The 19,126-nt window shown below is 37.0% G+C and overlaps 3 protein-coding genes across 4 annotated transcripts; 1 reads left to right on the plus strand and 2 right to left on the minus strand.

Annotated features, from left to right (window-relative positions):
• Window positions 1–91: 91 nt before the first annotated feature.
• trmt13 (tRNA methyltransferase 13 homolog) lies at window positions 92–3,476 on the plus strand. Of its 2 annotated transcripts, XM_056256559.1 has the most exons (11): window positions 92–240; window positions 326–375; window positions 668–734; window positions 909–968; window positions 1,053–1,122; window positions 1,292–1,398; window positions 1,756–1,923; window positions 2,027–2,099; window positions 2,202–2,276; window positions 2,358–2,748; window positions 2,824–3,476. In XM_056256559.1, exons 1-11 carry the CDS (start codon window positions 106–108, stop codon window positions 3,026–3,028), a joined length of 1,401 nt encoding a protein of 466 aa, XP_056112534.1. In that variant the 5' UTR covers window positions 92–105; the 3' UTR covers window positions 3,029–3,476. The 2 variants fall into 2 exon arrangements, with proteins under 2 accessions (XP_056112534.1, XP_056112533.1); XM_056256558.1 differs by having other exon boundaries at window positions 2,202–2,748.
• Window positions 3,265–7,056, minus strand: lrrc39 (leucine rich repeat containing 39). The gene is made up of 9 exons (XM_056256560.1): window positions 6,836–7,056; window positions 6,506–6,680; window positions 5,920–6,025; window positions 4,582–4,738; window positions 4,357–4,493; window positions 4,110–4,255; window positions 3,869–4,021; window positions 3,497–3,639; window positions 3,265–3,355 (listed from the first exon to the last, which is right to left on the minus strand). The coding sequence occupies exons 2-9, from the start codon at window positions 6,631–6,633 to the stop codon at window positions 3,285–3,287; spliced, it is 1,041 nt and encodes a 346-aa protein (XP_056112535.1). The 5' UTR covers window positions 6,634–6,680; window positions 6,836–7,056; the 3' UTR covers window positions 3,265–3,284.
• Window positions 7,057–9,660: 2,604 nt separating this feature from the next.
• Window positions 9,661–18,575, minus strand: dbt (dihydrolipoamide branched chain transacylase E2). The gene is made up of 11 exons (XM_056256561.1): window positions 18,475–18,575; window positions 17,386–17,506; window positions 17,237–17,312; window positions 16,976–17,157; window positions 16,774–16,901; window positions 15,436–15,694; window positions 15,196–15,362; window positions 15,043–15,120; window positions 14,771–14,962; window positions 14,581–14,652; window positions 9,661–10,640 (listed from the first exon to the last, which is right to left on the minus strand). The coding sequence occupies exons 1-11, from the start codon at window positions 18,523–18,525 to the stop codon at window positions 10,473–10,475; spliced, it is 1,494 nt and encodes a 497-aa protein (XP_056112536.1). The 5' UTR covers window positions 18,526–18,575; the 3' UTR covers window positions 9,661–10,472.
• Between the last annotated feature and the right edge of the window lie 551 nt (window positions 18,576–19,126).

Consider the following 19,126-nt stretch of genomic DNA (forward strand, 5'->3'; position numbering starts at 1 on the left):
ACATACATTTTTATACGTTTATTCCTCATCTCGGTCGTTCATGTCTCTTATTTTAAAATGTCTTGCGGAAGTTAGTAGTCAGTTCAGTTGCGTCATCAGTATACTATGGAGGGATCCACAGCGGACGGCGTGTCAGCGCCTTTACCTGGACGATGTGCTTTTTATGTAGTAAAAAAGAAACGATACTGCAAGATGATTGTTGGAAGTGGGAAAACCTTCTGCGGGGAACATGCAAATGCTGTACGTTACAATGTCCATGTGGTCCTGCTCTGAATGGACGCGCTTCTTCTTACCGTGCATAAACTTTGATGTCATTTTCATATAGGGCGAAGAGAGTGAGAAAAAACGAATCCCCTGTCCTTTGGACCCCAAACAGTAAGACTTTAACTCTTCTAGAAAGTTTGGAGAGGTTTCTGTAGTTATATAAACTTAGTTATTACTGTAGAAATATAAACTTTAAGTATAGTTCAGTACAAATTGAATCAAAGAAATCATTCCAGAGCTTCAGATTTATGCATACAGAAGTATTACAGCCAGTTCGAAATTAAATAAAATTATTTGATATGAATATTGACAAACATAGCTGAGTTTTGTCCCATGTCTTGGACAATGGTAGATGTGTAGAGCTTTTATGTTATGGTCAAAAACCATCTCCTGTTTTAAACAGCACTGTATTTGAAGATAATTTGGCTAAACACCTGAAGAAATGTAACTCCAAGGAGAAACCAAAACCTGTATGTATGAATAACTCCACCAACCCTTATCCCTCAATATGTTATTTTTCTTACTTTTTCTTGAATTTCACAGTTCTTGCGCTAATGACTGCTATGTTTGATTATATATATATATATATATATATATATATATATATATATATATATATATATATATATATATATATATATTAGATTTATTACGTGAAGGACATCAATGCTGGGTGTGAAAATCAAGATGAAACCATAGATGAGGTGATCATACTGCCTATTTGAGCATATATTAAAATTACATGGCTTTAAAGAAGATATGGGCTTAATAATGATGTGTTAATGCAGATATCCATTGCTGATCGATCCAAAGAGGAACTGGATGAGTTGATAGTGAAACTCAAAACTGCATTACAAGGTATGCAGGTGTCATTTAGGTTTTATCACATGACTACTAAATCTGTTTATGTTACGCATTAATTAGATATCAAAAGATGAACAAATATGGAAAATAAGAATTGGTAGCTTTGATGTTGGAGGGTTTATTGTCATTTTATTGTAAAGGGATTCTAATCTCTTTTCCTCAGGTCTAAATACCAAACTCGTGGAAACAACACTCTCACATTCTGCTCTATATGAGCCTCTAAATGACCCAAAGAATGGAGATTCTGCTTTTAAACACCTCAAGCAACAGGTAAAGCATTCCAGAACTGACAAACTATACATACTCAATATCAACAGTGGGCAACGTCAGTCCTGGAAGGCCTCGATTTTGACAGAGGGAGCAAGTCTACTCTGATTCAAAGTGATCAAAGGCTTTGGGCATTCCATTTAAACACATTGCAAGGGTTTGGACAGTAGTTGGCACTTTTGCACTTTTTCAGTGACGTACATCCGAGTGAACTTGATGGAGGGAAGAGCGTAAAAAAAGGGGTGATTTATGGAAAGTGGCCCCTCCAGGACCGAAGTTGCCCATCCTTGCTCAAGTTGCTCTGTATAAATGGTCTTTATTTTCAAGCAGTGTTCATATTCATAATATCTAATTTCACAGGCCTCTATTCTTGGAAACATGGAGGTTTTGGAACTGCTCAGCCCAAACAGATGCTACATAGAGTTTGGGGCAGGGAAGGGAAAACTGTCCCATTGGATTCACATTGCTCTTAAAGCAGCTGAAAATGTCCATTTTTTACTTGTGGAAAGGTCCAGTACTCGCTTTAAGGTGTGGTGTCCTTTGCATGAAGCTATCCTTTCTTCAAATATAGAAAAATATTGTTCTTTCTGCTCGAAAGTGAGGTTACATTTGAATTTGATGTGTTTTTAAGGTAGATGGCAAGCACAAAAATGCAGACTCGACTTTTGATAGGCTTCAGGTTGATATTCAGCACCTTGATTTACGTGCGTAAGCTTCTCATACAGTTCCTAATGGTGTTAATATATTATAATATAAATTTTTCTGAGATTTTCTTTGATCTTCTCATAAATAATATTTCCTTTCAGTGAAAGTTCCTCTCCTGAGAGAAAAGCGACTTCCTGTTATTGGTGTTGGGAAGCACCTCTGTGGTGCAGCAACTGGTAGACTAGAATTCAATAAACTTCATAAATATTATCATGGTATTAGTCCTGCAAGATTGATGTATCAACTTATATCCACAGATCTGGCCCTTCGGTGTTTATTTGAGCACAACTGCATTGACAAAGATGATGACCCTCCTACCAAGCGTGTAAAACTTAATCATACGGAGGGTGCTGGTGATGATATGAAGCCTGTTCCCTCAACCGAAGGCAGGGAAACTGGTGAAGAGCTCATAGTGTCAGGACTGGCCATCGCTCTTTGCTGCCACCACCGTTGCGACTGGAGACACTACGTGGGAAAAGAGTTCTTCAGACAGAAAGGTCTTGGACCAGAAGAGTTTGCTGCTTTCCAGCGCATGTCGAGCTGGGCCACTTGCGGTATGAGAAAATTCAGCTCCAAGATAACAGAAAAAACAGGCGAAGAGGAAGAACATGAGATGAGCGAGGAAGCTGTGCCAGATACCCTTAACGGGTGAGTTTTCTGCTGATCGACCAATAAGTATTATGTTAAGTTCTTGATTTAATTTTTAAACGTTCTTTCTTGCAGTTTGATGTCAGTTGAAGATCGGGAACAGATCGGGCGGCTTTGTAAGCACCTGATTGACCATGGAAGAGTGTATTACCTCCAGCAAAAAGGCTTTAAAACCAGTCTGAGATACTACACAAGCAGAGATGTGTCATTGGAGAATGTGTTACTAACTGCCATTCCCACAGCCAATCAGAATAGAGATGAATCTAAACAGCCTTCTTAAGACAAACAAGCACAAGTGCAGGAAACATATGCTTCATTTTATTTTATCAATGTTTATGGAGTTTTTTATTTTAGTTCATCCACGAACATTACTTATGACATACTAGCAGGAAGAAGCAACTCCAACAAATGACAGGCAACAAAACATTTAAAAGAAAGAAGCGCTCTCCACAGGACTTGGGGGGGACAATACTTGACATGATGGACCGGAAAATCAGTCCAAAAGGCAGATGAGCAGACAGAAGCCAGCATGCAAGTCACAAAGATGATGCTGTCTCTGACACGCCGTCCAGCGTCACATTTAGCAGTGACGTGAAAGTTTGGGATCCTGCAATAGACATGTAATGCAAAAGTTGGTCATTAAGAGGCTCTAAAGGCTTTAATTCCAGTTCTGTTTTATTTATGTAATATTTTAGAATAAAGTTCTGCTACAAGTTTTGCACACAATACATATTGAGTACGGCATAACCTCTTTTCCGGGCTTCTTGGATGTAGTAGTGCATGAACTCGCGACCAAACATCTCCCTGTCATTCTCTTCCTCGTCTACATCCTCTTTTAAATCAGGAAGCGTCACCTCATACGTCAAAGGATTGTCTCGGAAATTCACAAACCTGCAGAATGAGCATTTTAAGCTTGGTAATCATAATGATTTGTAAATATCCAGACACGAATGCATCGCCAATCGTTACAATTAAGTCCTCAAAGAATTTGCATTCACGTATTTGCTTGAAATATGTTCAGGGCTTTAGTCGTTCCTATAGAATCACTGTTTTGCTTTTGTGAAGCTTTTTATTGGTTTCCAATAACGTTCTACAAATTAAGCAAAATATTTGTGCTTACCTGAGGTTACTCATGCCCTCCATAAGCGGAGGAATGTCTCGTAGTTTATTTTTGCTCAGAACTAGTGTGTCCAGGCTTTGCATGCGACTGATGTTGTCTGGCAGGTACTCTAGTTCATTTCTTGGGAGCCACAGGGTATGAAGTTTCTCCATTCTACAATTAAAACGTGACATAAAGGTCATCAGATCCATTACAAAGTCTTGGTTTTATTAGGCATTGATGGACCAAATAGTATTTTTACCTGTGAATATCGTCTGGCAAACTCTCCAAAATGTTGCTGCCCATGTCTAGCCACTCAAGAGAAGGAAGGTTGACCACGCAATCTGGAATGGTGGTGAAGTGGTTCATGGAGAGGTCCAAGTGATACAGCTTCTTAAGATTGCTAAGCTAAGGAAATTTGGATTAAAGTAAAAACAGGTGATGGGTTTATATAGGGACATATAGACAAAATATGCGGTGTATATATAGGCATTCAGTGTTATAAATACCTGGGTGGGCAGCTCATCCAGATCTCGATTCATTGCAAGTTCCAGTTTCTCCAGATTTTCACAACAACTAAGTTCTTCTGGTACGTAGCTCACTCTGTTATAGCTCAACATCAGCTCTCTTAACCGAGTTAGTTTGCCTGTTGGTTAGAAGAGCATATCTGAGAGTTACTTTAACTAAAGAAATTCATCAAAGTTTGTTCAGATTCCACCTATTTTCTTACTGACCAATCTCTCTGGGAATCTCCATGACTGAATTACGAGATAAGTCCAAGACTATGAGAGACTCAAAGCTCGAGATGAACCGTGGAATTCTTTGAAGTCCTGTTCGGTGTAACTGCCATTCTTGAATCTGGGAGAGTTGGACCAGAGCTGGAGGAAGAGTCTGCAGAAAGGGTCAAGGTTCCAAGAGTGAGAACCAAACAATCCATCCATTTTTTGTTTAATTGAAGATGTTATTTATCTCAATAATATCTGGGCAGTAGTATTGTCCTTGACCATTTAAAAGTATTAACTCTTTCAGAATCTTTGCCCTAAGTCAGGGGACTCTAATCCTGCTCCTTGAGAGCCATTATCCTGTAGAGTTTATGCTGCATTCCAGACAGCTTGAAATTTAGATTTTCCCCACCTCATATTTGAATATAACATCTTGTAATGCCACTCAGAAGTAGGACATTCGACCTGTGATCTCAGGGCAGATCGATCAACCCTGACCTCAGCGAGGCAAGTCATTTGATGTCACTTCTACGATGGCGGCAAGTCCTGCTTCTAATGAGCATAGCCTTGAGCTACCTTATCAAATGTAATAAACTTTAATTTAGACATTATGTTTATATAATGATACATTAAATTAAGCTTTTTATGCAGCTGTTTTTAAGCAAATGGCAGAATTTTGATATTTTTCTGTTTTGCCATAATTGACACAAAAACATGAAATGCTCTCTTTGTGTCATGGAGACATCATGTGGTCAACATGTGAACTGGAACTCACTGATGTCTGAAGTGGGACATTTCAATTGGGATATTTCCACATCCAATCTTGTCTCAAACGTGGCATTAGCTCCAACCCCAAACACACCTGAACCACTTAATTAAGGTCTTTAAAATTACTAGATGTGTCCAGGCAGGATATGTTGATGGCAGGTTGAAGCTAAAATCTGCAGGAGCTTGGCCCTCTAGAAGCAGGATTTGGCACCCTTGCCCAAAGTCCTGTCCCAAACCGCAGCCTTAGCCCTTGCAGTCCACTACTGGCAGCTACAACCTTAAACACCTGAACCAACTATTCAATGTCTTCAAGATTACTAGAAACCTCCAAGCAGATTGAAGGCAACCCCTGCAATGCAGTAATGTAACCCTCCAGGAGCAGGATATGAAACCCCGGCGAGTGTAAGCCTCAGCAGTGCAAGTGCTTTGTCCGCTCCTTTTGGACAAGACCTATTTTTAATCACCCATTATATGATTTATATGCCTTAAATCACCGTTCTCTCTAGATAACAGCATTGCTTACTGACTTCTAATATGATATTGAGCTCAAACTCACAAAGAACAAATCACAAAGAGCCTTACCTTCCACTCCTCCTTTTCAATCCGAAGGATGACACGTCCTTCCTCAGTCACAACTTTTTCCTTTAGCTTGGCCAAAGTGATACGATCCTCCCAGGCACCTGTTAACCTATGTCAAAGATTTTAAACTATTAAAAAACGTTCAATGTTAACTGCAGTTTTGGGATAGACAAAAGCACAGACTGTGAAGTGATTCTCAACCGGTTTTACTTTAGGTCCCAGATTTTACATTGGACATAGTGTCGACATCGATCCAACGCAGTACCAAACCCCAAAATCACATTTAATGTATGTATCTTTTACCTTGCATAGTTAAGCTCATGGTCTTTGAGAATAATGTCCTGTCATGCAACTTTTCCATGTTGCCAACTTGCCATCTGCCTAATTTGACTAGCTTCTACCAAGTAACAGGAGAGTCATAGAGTTCGATTGTACACTTAGCGTTTGATGATTAAAAGTATTTTGTTATCCTAACTATTCATGATTTTATGGTTATTATTTGTATTTAGAGACCTGCAACCCTTTTTAAGGTCATGACCTACTAAGAACCATTATGATTCCCATGGGATACTGACAGTAGTGCACGTACCTACCCACTGCTCTCTTGTCTCTCTGTTCGCTCTCCTTCTTCAGTTCATCTTTGCTTTTCTTTATCCGGGTTTCCCACAGAGCCTTGACGGAGTTTACTGTCCCACAGCACACCGTGAGCCCCGTCATGATGATACAGAGTCCCAAATATCACTTCATACACACATTTTGCTAGCCTAAGGCAGCAGACAAGCCATTTTACTGGCCAGAAAAAGTGTATGCACTGCAAAACTATTAACATTTGATAGGACACATTTGAATTAGTACTGTGGATATCACAAGCCGTGTCTGGCGTTAAAGCAACTTTGAGATACCAAAGTGTAATTCTTACCACTCTCATTTGGTCATATTGTCCTTCCAGCGCCTATATACCATGTCTGTACCAAGTTAGCGCCCATTGCTGTATCACTAGTATAAGTCCTCTGACAATTCCAAGAAGTGTGATCTGTGTTGAAAGAATTGATTTTGAAGTAATTATCCCTCTGTGATTGTCATGGTCTTCCCTCTTGAAGCTTAAGTCTGGCCAGTGTCTATATTTAACCGGAGACAACACTGGGAATAGTGTGGTCACATGTTAAAGTTGGCACAAGAGCAGCTGTCTGCTTTTGCATACTTTACCGCACCAGACATGCTTTCAAGAATAGCGACATTAACCTGATTAACAAAGTTTCAAAACAACGCTGTTAGGTATAGGCCATATATTTGCAAATTATGACTGCTGCTAGTAGAAATTTTTTAATGTTATAGTTAGAATATTTAAATTTCCTGAGTATATCATGCAGTTATTAGCACACCATAAATGTGAAATATTCCTCATGTTTTGTTGCAGTTAAACACGCTGTTTTGCAAGCAATATGACAACAAATTGTGCCTTTTCTATACCATTTTTAACAAAGAAAGTATATAAAAAACAATGCAAATTTATTAACAAATTTATTTACTGTATGTTTATAATTTTTTTAAATATAGTTAACATATTAGATACATTAGCAGATAGTATTAGCAATGCGAGACATAAATACTGGCAGAATTATTTCCAAAAGTCTTGATTTAACATGTTATTATTATTTTAAATTAACAGAATAATTGGACATAATAATATGGTCTTGTATTACTAAAATCAATTAAATTAACAAATAAAAGATCAGTATTTGATCTGTAATATGCACATTTGGGATAATTTTTCCAAGAAATTATTCAGCAAGCAACCATTAAAATTGTTGAAAAGTGACAGTAAAGGCATTCATAAGAGAAAATATTTGTATTCCAAATTAATGTTCTACTTAACTTTCTATTAAATAATACTGAAAAAAATGTACTATGGTTTCCACGAAAATATCAGCACAACTGTTTACATTATAATGATTTCTGAAGGATCACGTGACACTGAAGACTGGAGTAATGAAATAGGCTACAGTGCTGTCAAATCGAGTACGAGTAGCCTAATCAAGATAAAAGTTCGAAAATATATAGCCAAAGTCCTTTTATAAATAGTCTCTGATATAGCCTAATGTTTGTATGTGTATATAGCCTACATACAGGTTGGTATATACTAAAGGTTATGTGTGTGTGTGTGTGTGTGTGTGTGTGTGTGTGTGTGTGTGTGTGTGTGTGTGTGTGTGTGTGTGTGTGTACGTTTACACATATGTAGCGATTAATCGATTTGAGAGCAGGTGACAGATTTGAATAATTATTTATGCTACTCTTTATACACAGCAAACAAAACGCAAAGCGCAAATAAGGATCTGTTTTTATAGATATATTCAGTGAATGTGTCTGCAGGGGGACTCCAGACGGCTCTACTGGAGCAGTTCACCGCCGAGTCATTCAGCTGCCCGATGGCCACATAACAGACCAGCTTATATCGATCATTCAGCAGCTTCTTTACAGCCGTTTTAATGCAGTCAGACAGTTCCCTGGAGACGACCGCGCATGCGCAGCTGTACTCCACATTCTCGAGTCTTTCATCAACAATGCGTTTGATTATTTCACGTGCTCGGTCAGTGGAGAAGCGTCTTTCTGGGGTGGTCTGGTAGTGGATGAGCTGCTCGTCTCTGTCTGATGGTAACTTTTGGTTTCTCGGTTCCTTCTTCATCGTCCAGGTTGAGCCGCGTCCCCTCTGGATGGGGATCAGTGATGATTGAGGGTTTTCCTTGGATGTTTTCCTTCTAAGGGAGCTTTTGCTTTTCTCCTGGGGTCCCTTCCCCGTTTTCTCTTCTTTCTTTTGTAATTGGATTGAGAACAACATTGTTACAGTCATTTGTCATATGAAAAGGTACACAATATACAGTATCTATTTGTTAAAATCAAGTTTCTTTATTTTTTATTATGCTTTATTGATTTGATCGAAAATATTATTACAATTTTAAATAACCGTTTCCTATTTTAATATATTTTAAAATGTAATTTATTCCGGTGATCAAGGCTGTTTTTTCAGCATAATTACACCAGTCAGTGTCACATGATCCTCCAGAAATCATTCTATTTGAAATAGAAATCTTTTCTAAAATTAAATAGCTTTACTGTCACTTTTAAATAATTGAATGCATCCTTGCTGAATAATAGTATTATTTTCTTAAAAAAACAACAACATGCATATTACAGAATAATACGTTTTTATTAATTTGATTGATATTAGTAATAGATGATTTTAGATTTTGTTAATTTAAAATAATAAAAAATAACATGCTACATTATTATTTTTTTATACTAAATTTTCCAATATTTATGGTCTTATTTTGCTAATACTATCTTCTAATGTATCTATTAGTATTGGTTGCTTAAAATAAATGAATTCAGATTAAATCAAACATTTAATTTATTCTTTGATCAGTTTTAGTACTATAGTTAACCTAGAATACAATTAATCCTGTTACATTAAACTAATGTTTAAGAAATCTAAGAAAATCTTTCAGATATGTATAAAAGCCTTACCTGCATGTTCTTTCCGTAACAGATGCTCAGCTAAAAACTTTTTAGTTTGTGTTGGGCTTTAAACTGTGAGCTGAGAATGAGACACAGGCTCCGCCCCCTACTGATACACACTGTTTGACTTGTCTAACGATCATAAATCCTACAAGATTTACTTGCTGTGCTCATTCTGGCTCCTGGAGTTCACCATGTATGAGATGGAATAATAAAATACTGAGTGGAGTATAAAGTTTCTCAAATGTATAATTTATTAAAACACTTTCCTTTGAAATTCACACACTTAAACAAAGATCTCTCAAGGAAACTCGCATTATTCATGAGTGGCAGAACATTATGCTCCAACAAGAATCGTCACACCAGAGAAGATGAGAGGACGTATCAGTACAGATTCCCCACAGCTATAGTTAGAATCACATATACTTCCATTGTCCTTTAAAAACAATGACTGGAGAGAAAAGCAGAAGTGAAAAAACGTGAATCAAGAACATGTCCTAGACAAGAAATTATATTTTGCTTCAAGAAGTGTCAATTTTTAGGAACAGTAATTTTTTTAAATGACACAATAGTAATAGTAATTCTAGAAATGTCATTTCTTTTGATTTTGAGGTGACATTTTCATGAGTTTATTCTTTTTTAGAGATGTTAACCACTAACAAATAATCACTACTGTTCATCGCTGATATTAAAAACCCCTGTGCAACACCATTGGAGGCTTTACAGTATATAGAAAGTTCATATACAAAAAAAGATCATGTGTGAGTTCTCATATTGCTACATTAAGTTCATATTCTCTAACATTCAACAATACGTTCTGGTAGATGTAACATCTTTAATAAGTAAGGCAACAAGAGGAGAGAATCACAAGAAAAACAACAAAACACCAGTAAGCTATTAGCTTCATGACATTGTTGAAATGTTCTTTATGTGCAACAGTCATGAGACCAATGGCTCAAATAGCTGTGCCCCAGTAACGAAAAAATCTTTAGTGTCGGGATACGGAGTCATATGTCTAGAAGAGCTTGGAGAAAGTGTGCTTTCTATTTTAGATCCAGGACCATGGTGGCGGGGTTTTCCAGGTACGATCTCCACATGTTGGAGAACCGACACATGGTGGCTCCGTCGATGATTCGGTGGTCGGCGGACCAGCTCACGTTCATGATGTGTGCTTTCACTACCTCGTCCTTGTGGTTGAACCGGGGCAGCACCTGAGGAGAGCGCAAAAAAAGATAATGCCACTTGATAATGGCATACTAATGGCAGCATACAAACATACGGATGCTCTCTCATATTATATATATATATATATATATATATATATATATATATATATATATATTATACAGTTGTGGTCAGAATTAATGGCACCCCTGGTAAATATGATAAAAAATGGCTGTAAAAAATAACTCTGCATTGTTTATCCTTTTGATCTTTCATTAAAAAAATTGCAAAAATCTAACCTTACATTGAAGTAAAATAATTGAAAGTGGGGGGGGAAATCACATTATGAAATAAATGTTTTTCTCCAAAACACATTGGCCACAATTATTGGCACCCCTAGAATTTTTTACGAGAAAAATATCTCTGAAGTATATTCCCATTAATATTTACTTTTTTTTAATCACACCAGGTTGACTAGGAACATGAAATTGTCAAGCCATGACTTCTTGTTTCACAGGAGTTTAAATATGAGGAAACACAAAGGCCAAATTCCCTTAATCATCCATCACAATGAGTAAAACCAAAGAATATAGTTCTGATGTGCAGCATCACAAAATAGAAAGTGGCTGTAAGAAAATAGCTAAAGAATTGAAAATCCCCATTTCCACCATCAGGGCAATAATTAAGAAGTTCCAATCAACTAAAGATGTTACGAATCTGCCAGGAAGAGGACGTGTGTCTATATTGCCTTAATGGACGGTGAGGATGAAAGTTTGAGAGGCCAAAGACTCTCCAAGGATCAAAGATGGAGAAATACAGAGATTACTTGAGTCTTGGTGCCAGAAAGCCTAAAAAAAAATATCTAACAACCTCTACATCACCACATTGGGAGGGTTAAAAAAAAAATCCTCCTCGCTCCTCCAAAAACAAAGTCCAGCATATTCAGTTGTCAGACACGACTGGATCTTCAAAAGGGACCGGATTCTATGGTAAGATGAAACAAAAAAAGGGCTTTTTGCCAGATGTGTTTTGTGCAAACAGTGATAAAAAGTACCCCATGCCTACGGTTAAATATACTGTTGGATCTTTAATGTAGTGGGCCTATTTTCTGCTGGAGGTCCTGGACTTCTTGTTCAGATACATGGCATCATGGATTCAAGCAAATACCAACAGATAAAAAATCAAAACCTGACGCCTTCTGCTAGAAATCTTATAATGGGCCGTGGTTGGATCTTCCATCAGGACAACGATCCAAAACAAACATCAAAATCAACACAAAAATGTGTTACGGAGCACAAAATGAAGAGAAAAAATAGAGAAAAACGCGTGCAAATAGAAAAAAGCACCTGCAAATTAAAACAAACATCTTCATCAGTTTCACAACACACGTGTGCTCCAAATAAGGAAACGCGCTGCAAAAGTTCACAACACAACCAAATACAGAAAACGCGCTGCAAATAACACAGACCACAACGGAAATGTTTCCAGGGGAACCAAATAAGTGACGAACCCGGCTGAGACGTGCTTATTGCTCGTGAGCTTCCCTATGCCATACTCCCTTCGAATGGCAGATTGCAGAGCCCTTAAAGTGGGACTGTGGAGGGAGCAGGGCTCTAGTGTGCTGTTATGTAGCCGTGTGGAGCGCACTTGATGAAGGGAGCAACTAAAGACAACATAATTTCCTCATTATTTTCACCTGGGATGTTCCCATGACAACGCAGCACGGTGTCCATCAGCTGGTCTTACGACAGAAATATAATGCTGTTAACATAACGGATGCTAATACATTTTTATTTTTATTTTACAAAAAAAGCTTTTAAAATATGCGTTATATATCTGTGTCTCAACTTTAAAATTTTGGACCCTACATTACCTAACATTTCTTACGAAACTTTTCTTTATGAAAATGTAATAACATGAAACAATTTGTACAGTGTAACTGATCTATAGATACATATCTTTCCTTCATGTTTTTCTTCTTTATCTTTTTTATTTATTTTAGTTTCCAGCTCATTGTTCTTTTCTCATTTGTATTCTGATGACATTGAACATATTGTTAATACATTTTGTACATTGTATACAAGTTGTATGTCATAAAAATATGTAATCTCTGTATGTTTTGCACAAACAAATAAATAAATAAACAAATAAATAAAGTATAATTTTAAGCTGTAAGCACCAGCACGCATAGATTTATGGATATCTATGCCAGCACGTCTTTTACTGTCTATGAGCACGTCCCAGCCGGGTTCGTCACTTATTTGGTTCCCCTGGAAACATTTCCGTTGTGCTCTGTGTTATTTGCAGCGCGTTTTCTGTATTTGGTTGTGTTGTGAGTATTTGGAGCACACGTGTGTTGTGAAACTGATGAAGATGTTTTCTTAATTTGCGGGTGTTTTTTTTATTTGCACGCGTTTTTTTTTTCAATTTGCATGCGTTTTATTTTATTTGCATGTGTTTTTTTTTATTTGCACACGTTTTTTTTTCAATTTGCATGCGTTTTATTTTATTTGCATGTGTTTTTTTCTATTTGCACGCGTTGTTTTCTATTTGCATGTGTTTTCTTCAGTTGCAGCGCGTTGAGCTCTCTCGGCCACCGTAAGAAGCACCAACATGGATCTGGGAATCTGAAGGATCTGGAGAGATTCTGTATGGAGGAATGGTCTCTGATCTCTTGTCAGGTGTTCTCCAAACTCATCAGGCATTATAGGAGAAGACTCAGAGCTGTTATCTTGGCAAAAGGAGATTGCAAAAAGTATTTAATAAAAGGGTGCCAAATTTAATATTTGTGGCCAACGTGTTTTGGAGAAAAACATTTTTATTTCATAATGTGATTTCCCCCGCACTTTCAATTCTTTTACTTCAATGAAAGGTTTTTTGAAAAGATTTATTTTTTACAGCCATTTTTGATCATATTTACCAGGGGTGCCATTAATTCTGACCACAACTGTAAACTGTATATATATATATATATATATGCAGGCCATAAAAATTGCAATGTTCACAATTGATTTCAACTGAGTTTAACGTTAGGATGTTGTTAGCAATACTGTAGTAATCGTTAAAATGCATAACGCACATAAATATTTTTGTAAAATCAAGTAGATTAAACTACACAATAATCTTTTTGTGTACTGAGTGAATAATTTCATCATATTGGCTTTGTCGGCCATTGACCTTGTCAGAATGGATTATGGGATTGGCCAAGCATACATGTGATTCTGCCACAGATCTTGGCCAAAAATGATGTATATCTTAGATGGCAACATCTGCTTCTGTTGCCTACATAGGGAACTCGCTTGTTTTGGAACAGAGCCGTAGACTACGGAAGCTTGTTTGTGCTACTGAATAAAAAAATAAAAAAGGTAGTTTTTATCTAACAATTCTCACTTTTTCCTCTCAGAATTGCGAGACATAAACTTGCAATTCTGATAATTAAAGTCAGTATTTTTTACCTCAGAATTGGACTTTATAACTGGCAACTGTGGCTTTATATCTCACAATTTTAAGAAAAGTCGTTATAATTCTGAGATATTACCTCGCAAAGAATAAAACCTCGCAATTCTGAGAGGAAAAAGTCCGAATTCTGAGATAAAACGTCACAATTATCTTACTTTTTTTTTTTTTTTTGTGGTGGAAACAAGCTTCCATAGTAGACAAACAAACAGTGTAATAATAATAACAAATACATTTTTAAAAAAGGTTTTAACAAAACATTTTAGAATGAATCTAAAGGCACATCACAATTTTGCAAATGTCAACAAAGTACAAAAAGACGTTATAATGCAAGTATGAAAAGTGCATACCTAAGGATGTAACAAACTAGTATGCCAGTATTGGAACATACTACATTATTGTATCATTATTGCTAATGATGGATACTTCGCAAAGTTTTCCAACATATTATGCTTTGATATGCACCAATCCTAATCTCGCAAACTACATAGGCCGAATTGTATGTAAATTTTAGCGTGAAACTTTACACACCTGGATCTTCCCAAGAGCACCGATAGCAACCTCTGGCGGTAATATGACCGGTTTTGCGTAGGTTCCTCCAATCTGTCAGGAAGCAATCAACATCAAAGTTAATGTTACGTCATTTCCATGCGTAGCTAGCTATGGAATTAGCACTATATTACAGAAGTGAGCAAAGTTCTTCCTGCAACCCTCAACTTACCGATCCAATGTTTGAGAGCGTGAACGTTCCCCCCGTGAGGTCGACAGTCCCCAACTGTCCCGACGATCCCAACGTCTGCAGGCGGTTGAGCTCCACTGCGAGTTCGAAGACGCTGAGCATCTGTACGTTCTTTACGTTGGGAACCAGAAGACCTTGATTGGTGTCCATCGCCAGTCCGATATTATGAGCAGCCTGGAGAAGTGGTCAAGACCAGTGGTCAATGATCTACATCGATTTAACCCAAAATATCGTTATTTAGATGGAAACATTACCTTATAGGTGATATTTGTGCAGTTTTCATCCAAAGAGGAGTTAAGAATGGGAAAATGGAGGAGACTGAGAGACGCTGCCTGTTTACGAAGAAAATACCGATATCAAAACCTGGTTTGAATAAGGTTTACGCCCCCCACAAATCCCTTTCATACCTTGATGAAGAACGGCATGTAGCTGAGCTTCACTCCTCGTGACTCAGCCAGGCCCTTCAGCTCGGAGCGCAACCGGACCAACTGGCTTAGATCCACTTCGTCTTTATAACCGAAGTGAGGGATCTTCAGGGCTGCTGACATTGTCCTAACCATCGCCTTCTGAAAGCCTTTGAATTTTTTTTAAAAAAATCGTTAAATATTTAAGCGAATAAAACAATCAAAACAGGCAAGCAAACAAACCTTTTATTGGTTCAGTGCGGTCTTTGCCTGTAAATACAGGTTTAGGGATCACAGGAGTAGGTACACTAGGTGGAGTCGTCTTCTCTCTGGGTTTCGCAGCTGGAGTTGAAGGTGCTACAGACGCAGGAGGGGGAGGACAAATCTCCTGGAAGGGAGATGGGGGTAAGATGGCCCCTGTCTGTCTGGCTATGAAGTTCAGGATGTCTTCTTTGAGAATGCGCCCGTCTTTTCCAGTGCCGACGACTTCGCTTAGTTTGATCTGTGAGGATTTTGAGACAGAAATCCTTTATTTTGTTATAGAGAAACGGCTCAAAAATCCTTAGTAATACTTCACCCTGCCCCCCATTTGTGGCCATAGTAACAACACTAATTTCTCCAACTATGTGACGCTGACAGGCTAGCCACTTTTCTAGTTACATCTCATGACTTTGATTTATTGGGTTACTGCACTGCCTAGCAACTTCCCATCCCCTGGAAGAGTTTATGACCCCTGATGACAATGGCTAAAGTCAACCCCCCACCGATGCTGACGCCATGCTCAGTTTGATTTCTGCATGTACCTCTGTGACTTACTGATAACATCCTAATTGCAAATATAGTTTAAATTACCCCATAACGCTCCAGGTAAAATTGATTATTCTGTAACAAATAATCTAGCGCAGGACTTAATTATATACTTCAGGGTTTGATTTATTTACTTAAATACATTAATATATTTTTACTTTCCTAATCAGAATATTTCCTAATTAGGGGTCAACATTTTTTGTGTGTATGTATATATATATATACATACACACACACACATACATACAAACAAACACACACATAAATATATTAAATTATGTGTGTGTGTGTGTGTGTGTGTATATACGTATGTACACACACATACAGTATATGCATATGTGTTGGTGTATGTGTTTCTGAGTAAAACACACACACACATATATGTGTGTTTCACTCAGAAACACATATTATTAAAAAAAAGCTGTGGTTTTGTGGCAAGATATACAAATATATATTTTTATTTAGGTATACCCAAGGTAAAGTATACCCAATGTAAAATAAAATATAAAGATTAGTTTTAAAGTTAACAAACTAGCCTGCAAGATAAACAAATACATATTTTTATATATAACATTTTTTATATTTTACTTTTATAATGTGATGTATTTCTGAATTAAACAGAATATTCAAAAGGAAAAATTCTATAATTTTTTGTTTTTTTACATTTGTTCACCAATATGTCTTTTGAATATTCTGCACATATATATCTATATATGTGTGTGTGTGTGTGTGTGTGTGTGTGTGGTTTTGGTGCAAGAAAAATCCAAACCGTACAGTATTCTCCATTGCTAAACGTCTGACGGCAGGGGTGGCATGAGTCTTGAGACCTTTGATCTCCTGGTGTGTGTGTTCCTCATGGGACATGGCTGGCGTCTCCACCACATCCTCCTGAGGACCTCCCACTGCAAATGCCAATGAAAAACTAAATAACTCAATACTAAAAGTCATGCACTTAAAAAATACCATCAATACTCACCCTGACCAGCGTCCGTTTCGATGTCAACGAGAGGTGTGCCTACAAGGGCAATGGAATCGACATCATAGTAGAGTTTTCGAATGATTCCATCATAACGGCTGGTGATGGTGACGGATGCTTTGTCACTCTGGACTTCACAGATGCTGTCGAACTGAGAGACTTTGTCACCCTCTTTAACATACCTGATGATGATAGAAAGATAATAGCGACCTCTACTGGCAGATACTTGTATGTGTCAAAAAAACAACAACAACAACTTACCATTCTTTAACAGTGACCTCCATAATTCCCTCCCCAATATCTGAGAGCTTGAACGGCATAACTGGCCTCGCTGCAACTGCAATAAGCAGGATAAAGGGATTATGAATACATTTTGCTAATTGGGAACCCACATACGTTCACCAACTCACCATAGCTAGTGCGAAAGAACCGTTGCTGTTGTCCAGCAATGAGGAAATATGAGTGGGGTTGGTATACAAGGCAAGCCGCCTGGACCTTCGAGCAGCAGTGCTTGTGCAGGCGTAAAGAGACCTGAAATACCGGTACACAACAGAACAAAAACAGTCAGTTTTTTATGTTTGTGACATTAAATCTCAATGGCGCTGCATGATATAAATTATGCAATGCTAAACAGGAAAACAAAAATCAAAACCAGAAAGCCCAAATGTTCAAACCCACTGCTTCAAATTATAATTATTAATAAAAAATTTGTGTGCATTTGAAACGTACATGCGATTATCCAACGAAAAAAGCTGATTGCAATCATTTAAATCAAAATTGTCTCTTCTGCTCACCAAGGCTGCATTTATTTGATCAAAAATACAGTAAAAACAGCAAAATTGCGAAATATGATTACAATTTCAAATAACTGTTTTGTATTGGAATATATTTTAAAGTGTCAATTATTCATGTGATGGCAAAGCTCTTTTTTTTTTTTAATTGTGATAACATTGGTGCTTTTACTGTATTTGTGATCAAATAAATGCAGCCTTGGTGAGCAAAACTTCCTTCAAAAACATAAAAAAAATCGATTTTGTTCCAAACCTTTGAACTGTGAGTATAGTTATTAATTGATTTGATTATTTAATACATATCTATAAAGAGACATATTGTTAAGAGGCGATAAATATATTACTAAGAGACCTCTTTCAAAAATCCTTCAAAAAGAGTTAGGCTATTCCACACTTTTGACAGGTAACGTTAGTGCGTATATACACACTATACACATATACTTTAATACATATTAATATTAATATAGAGTTAATATTTCATGTTTACATTTAATTAAATGTAAACATTTACATATTGGTAATGGTAAGTATTCACAGTTCTTCTGCTTCAGCTGTTGATAGCTGCAGGCTGCTAGTTCCTCTGACTCTCCAGTTTTGTACTCGCTTACAGACGCTGATTTACGCCTAAACGGCATCTAAAAATCAACTGTTGACTTTAAAGGTCATTGCAACTGTAAGATACGTGTAAGATGAAAGATAAAAACATACCAGGCGTCTCATAAAAGCGAATGGAGCCCGCACAGTGATGACGGCCGCCATGTTTCCCAACCGATTTTGGTCTAATCGGAAATTACGTCACACTCACGCCCCGCTCCACTGCCCAATCAGAGAGCTTTGAGGCCAAGGGCAAATATTTCAGGGAATATTTTTGATAAAAAGACAAACTTTGAATAGAACAGTTAAATAAAATAATAGAAATAATGAATAGTTCAAAATAAAAAATAAATTAATATTATAAGAAAGAAAGAAAGAAAGAAAGAAAGAAAGAAAGAAAGAAAGAAAGAAAGAAAGAAAGAAAGAAAGAAAGAAAGAAAGATGTTCTTTTGGTGCGATGTACTAATTGTACTGTTTATTTTATTTCATATTATCCACAAAATATATTAAGCTGCTTTAACTCTGGATATGAAAAATATCGTGTCAGAAAAAATTATTGTGCTTTACATCACAGACCATTTTTTACTTTATTGTGTTATCCTTGACAAATTAGTGTATTTTTCACTATTAATTTGTCTAATAAATCAAATCAAATGTAAATTATTACATGTATTGGTTAAATCAGGGGTTTTCAAAACCATTTTAATGACAAATTGCTAGTGCTCAAACTCATTAAACTGATAACCATCTCTTTTGGAACATGTCT

This window comes from Rhinichthys klamathensis, unplaced genomic scaffold, assembly GCF_029890125.1.
Source record: "Rhinichthys klamathensis goyatoka isolate OS25496 unplaced genomic scaffold, OSU_Roscu_1.1 h1tg000127l_1, whole genome shotgun sequence".
Taxonomy (NCBI): Eukaryota; Metazoa; Chordata; class Actinopteri; order Cypriniformes; family Leuciscidae; genus Rhinichthys; species Rhinichthys klamathensis.

Coding starts and splice junctions, on each gene's coding strand:
- trmt13 (XM_056256558.1), top strand. CDS start 106: ATGGAGGGATCCACAGCGGACGGCGTGTCAGCGCCTTTACCTGGACGA. Junction 969..1,052: donor AAGATGAAACCATAGATGAG/GTGATCATACTG, acceptor GTGTTAATGCAG/ATATCCATTGCTGATCGATC. Junction 2,749..2,823: donor GTGCCAGATACCCTTAACGG/GTGAGTTTTCTG, acceptor TCTTTCTTGCAG/TTTGATGTCAGTTGAAGATC.
- lrrc39 (XM_056256560.1), bottom strand. CDS start 6,633: ATGACGGGGCTCACGGTGTGCTGTGGGACAGTAAACTCCGTCAAGGCT. Junction 4,739..5,919: donor TTGAAAAGGAGGAGTGGAAG/GTAAGGCTCTTT, acceptor CCCTTTCTGCAG/ACTCTTCCTCCAGCTCTGGT. Junction 4,494..4,581: donor GGAGATTCCCAGAGAGATTG/GTCAGTAAGAAA, acceptor TCTAACCAACAG/GCAAACTAACTCGGTTAAGA.
- dbt (XM_056256561.1), bottom strand. CDS start 18,525: ATGGCGGCCGTCATCACTGTGCGGGCTCCATTCGCTTTTATGAGACGC. Junction 17,507..18,474: donor TCGCTTTTATGAGACGCCTG/GTATGTTTTTAT, acceptor CCGGTATTTCAG/GTCTCTTTACGCCTGCACAA. Junction 15,363..15,435: donor CCGCACTGAACCAATAAAAG/GTTTGTTTGCTT, acceptor AAAAATTCAAAG/GCTTTCAGAAGGCGATGGTT.